At 42.0% G+C, this 4,216-nt stretch overlaps 1 protein-coding gene across 1 annotated transcript; it reads right to left on the reverse strand.

The window, feature by feature from the left end:
* Positions 1-2,114: 2,114 nt before the first annotated feature.
* On the reverse strand, positions 2,115-3,551 carry npy2r (neuropeptide Y receptor Y2). The gene has a single exon (XM_061883253.1). It carries the CDS (start codon positions 3,528-3,530, stop codon positions 2,373-2,375), a length of 1,158 nt encoding a protein of 385 aa, XP_061739237.1. The 5' UTR covers positions 3,531-3,551; the 3' UTR covers positions 2,115-2,372.
* Positions 3,552-4,216: the final 665 nt, after the last annotated feature.

The following is a 4,216-nucleotide window of genomic DNA, read 5'->3' on the forward strand; positions in this document are numbered from 1 at the left end:
AACATTGATTAAACATGATCAAAAAGCATGTTGTTTCATTTTTGTGTTTGTGTTGTAGAATATTGGTTGGAAAATGTCCAAAATTCAATGGTCAAATCAACGTCGGAACCCAACATTGATTAAACGTAGACAAAAAGCATGTTGTTTCAACGTTATGTTTTTGTTGTGGAATATTGGTTGGTAAACAACCACATTTTCAACCGTCAAATCGACGTCAGAAGCCAAAATTGATTAAATGTCGTCAAAAAGTATGTTGTTTCAATGTTGTATTTATGTTGTAGAATATTGGTTGGGAAATAGTCAAATCAACGTCAGAACCCAACATTGATTTAACGTTGTCAAAAAGCATGTTGTTTCAACGTCATGCTTTTGTTGTGGAATATTGGTTGGGAAACAACCAACATTCAATGGTCAAATCAACATCAGAACCTAACATTGATTAAACGTAGACAAAAAGCATGTTGCTTCAACGTTATGCTTTTGTTGTGGAATATTGGTTGGGAAACAACCAACATTCAATGGTCAAATCAACATCAGAACCTAACATTGATTAAACGTCGTCAAAAAGTATGTTGTTTCAACGTTGTATTTGTGTTGGAAATAACTAAATATCAATGGTCAAATCAACGTCAGAAACCAACATTGATTAAACATTGTCAAAAAGCATGTTGTTTCTACGTTGTATTTGTGTTGTGGAATATTGGTTGGGAAACAACCAACATTCAACGGTCAAATCAACATGAGAACCTAACATTGATTAAACGTTGTCAAAAAGTATGTTGTTTCAACGTTGTATTTGTGTTGGAAATAACCAAATTTCAATGGTCAAATCAACGTCAGAAACCAACATTGATTAAACATTATCAAAAAGCATGTTGTTTCATTTTTGTGTTTGTGTTGTAGAATATTGGTTGGAAAATGTCCAAAATTCAATGGTCAAATCAACGTCGGAACCCAACATTGATTAAACGTAGACAAAAAGCATGTTGTTTCAACGTTATGTTTTTGTTGTGGAATATTGGTTGGTAAACAACCAAATTTTCAATGGTCAAATCGACTTCAGAAGCCAAAATTTATTAAACGTCGTCAAAAAGTATGTTGTTTCAATGTTGTATTTGTGTTGGAAATAACTACATTTCAATGGTAAAATCAACGTCAGAACCCAACATTGATAAAACGTCGTCAAAAAGCATTTTTTTTAAACGTTGTATTTATGTTGTAGAATATTGGTTGGGAAATAGTCAAATCAACTTCAGAAGCCAACATTGATTTAACGTTGTCAAAAAGCATGTTGTTTCAACTTTGTATTTGTGTTGTAGAATACTGGTAGGGAAATGACCAAAATTCAATGGTCAAATCAACATCAGAACCCAATATTGATTAAACGTCGACAAAAAAGATGTTGTTTCAACGTTGCATTTGGGTTGGAAATAACTAAATTTCAATGGTCAAATCAACGTCAGAAACCAACATTGATTAAACATTGTCAAAAAGCATGCTGTTTCTACGTTGTATTTGTGTTGTGGAATATTGGTTGGAAAATGTCCAAAATTCAATGGTCAAATCAACGTCACAACCTAATATTGATTAAACGTAGACAAAAAGCATGTTGTTTCAACGTTGTATTTGTGTTGGAAATAACCAAATTTCAATGGTCAAATCAACGTCAGAAACCAACATTGATTAAACATTATCAAAAAGCATGTTGTTTCATTTTTGTGTTTGTGTTGTGGAATATTGGTTGGAAAATGTCCAAAATTCAATGGTCAAATCAACGTCGGAACCCAACATTGATTAAACGTAGACAGAAAGCATTTTTGTTTCAACGTTATGTTTTTGTTGTGGAATATTGGTTGGTAAACAACCAAATTTTCAATGGTCAAATCGACGTCAGAAGCCAAAATTGATTAAACGTCATCAAAAAGTATGTTGTTTCAATGTTGTATTTGTGTTGGAAATAACTACATTTCAATGGTCAAATCAACGTCAGAACCCAACATTGATTAAACGTCGTCAAAAAGCATGTTTTTTAAACGTATTTATGTTGTAGAATATTGGTTGGGAAATTGTCAAATCAACTTCAGAACCCAACATTGATTTAACGTTGTCAAAAAGCATGTTGTTTCAACGTTGTATTTGTGTTGTAGAATACTGGTTGGGAAATGACCAAAATTCAATGGTCAAATCAACATCACAACCTGACATTGATTAAACATCGTCAAAGAGCATGTTGTTTCAACGTTATGTTTGAGTTGCTCAGCCTCAGGACGTGATTGAAGAAGTTTTCAACGTTGTTTTCATGGCTTGTGCCTGCTGGGCTGGTTCAGACCAAGAAGACATGGACATGTGAAGAAGACGCGGTTTCTCGGGACTCAGACTTTGGTGGACTTGAAGCCCGGAAAGACGTTGCCTGGCGTGCCTTTGTGCATGCGGGCGTGGCCCTTAGAGGGGCGGTAGCAGTGGCAGACGGACAGGAAGGCGCTCCTATAGTTTTTGTTCATCCAGCCGTACAAGATGGGGTTGACGAAGGTGGAGCACATGGCGACCACATGGAAGGCGCTGAAGAGCAGCTTGAAGTCCCGCATGTAGACCACGCTGCTGTCGATGTCCACCGCCAGCTGGAAGGCGTGCAGCGGCAGCCAGCTGACGGCGAACACCACCACCATGGTCACCAGCATCTTGGTGGTCTTCCGCCGGCGCCGGTGGCGACCCTCCAGGCCGCTGCACGCCGCCATGCGGCTCTTCATGGCGGTCCAGATGCTCACGTAAGCCACGCAGTTGACGGCCAGCGGAAAGGCGTACTGCAGCACCAGCATGGAGACGCTGTAGACGCTCCCGTTCACGCCGCCCTCCGGCCACTTCTCCGCGCACACCTGCAGGGACTCGCCGGGCGCGAACTCGAAGGTGCCGTACTCGCGGAAGATGGCCAAGGGGCTGGCCAGGAGGGCGCTGACGGCCCAGGTGAGGGCGATGACGGCGGCGCACACCTCCCTGGACATCTTGCCCTCGGTGTGGCGGACGATGCTGCGGTAGCGGTCCAGCGCGATGACGTTCAGCGTGATGGTGGACACGTGCACGGCGGCGCCCTGAGCGCACGGCAGCACGAAGCACAGCACGCGGCCGAACATCCACTCGCCGTAGAGCGTGTAGGCCAGCGTGAAGGGCAGGCACAGCGTGTTGACCAGCAGGTCGGCCACCGCCAGGTTGACGATGAAGAAGTTGGTGACGGTGCGGAGGGTCCTGAACCTGTAGACCACGTAGATGACCAGGCTGTTGCCGGTCACGCCCAGCAGGATGATGGCGCTGTATGCCAGGATCAGGACCACCTGCACGCCCAGCAGCTTTGTGCTCTCCTCCAGACCCAACGCCGCCTCGCCGGGGGGCGGTGCTGATGCCAAGCAGCAGTTGGAGGACCCCGCCTCTGTCATTTTTAGTTGGTGGAGTAGGGCGCCCCCATCAGCCGGGCTGTTGAACGACAACTGGATGATTGGCAGGTTCTTCTGAAACGCACATGAGACCAAGAAATTCATTAAAACAATACCAAAAACATAGCCACCTAACGCTACTTCTTATGACAAATAACAAGCGTTCATTAGCATCTACAAACCCTGTTTCCGGATGAGTTGGTAAATTGTGTTAGATGTAAATACAAACGCAATACAATGATTTGCAAATCCTTTTCAACCCATATTCAATTGAATGTACTACAAAGACAAGATGTCTGATGTTCAAACTCATTAACTTTATTTTTTTCTGCAATTAATAATTAACTTAGAATTTCATGGCTGCAACACGTGCCGAAGTAGTTGGGAAAGGGCATGTTCACCACTTTAACAACACTCAATAAACGTTTGGGAACTGAGGAAACTAATTGTTGAAGCTTTGAAAGTGGAATTGTTATTTATTTTACCCCATATTTGTTCCCACCACCGCACCTTGAGTTGGAGTCTTTAATCTCGTTATATGCAAATATAATGACAATAAAGTCCATTCTATTCTGTTAGCATCAGAAACGCCACCTATTACCGTCACAAATGTTACCTGTATGACGGCTAACAAGACATCCCACAAAATCTATTAGCATCACAAACACTACACAGCTAACAAGAGTTAGTTAGCAGCACTAAAAAACTGCAAAATGTAATAAACCCAGACGGTTTTTAACAAACACCCCCCAAAATCTGGCAATCTAATATGTTAGCATCAGAAACGCTAT

The sequence above is a fragment of the Nerophis ophidion genome, linkage group LG01 (genome assembly GCF_033978795.1).
Source record: "Nerophis ophidion isolate RoL-2023_Sa linkage group LG01, RoL_Noph_v1.0, whole genome shotgun sequence".
NCBI lineage: Eukaryota > Metazoa > Chordata > Actinopteri > Syngnathiformes > Syngnathidae > Nerophis > Nerophis ophidion.

Coding starts and splice junctions, on each gene's coding strand:
- npy2r (XM_061883253.1), bottom strand. CDS start 3,530: ATGAATTTCTTGGTCTCATGTGCGTTTCAGAAGAACCTGCCAATCATC.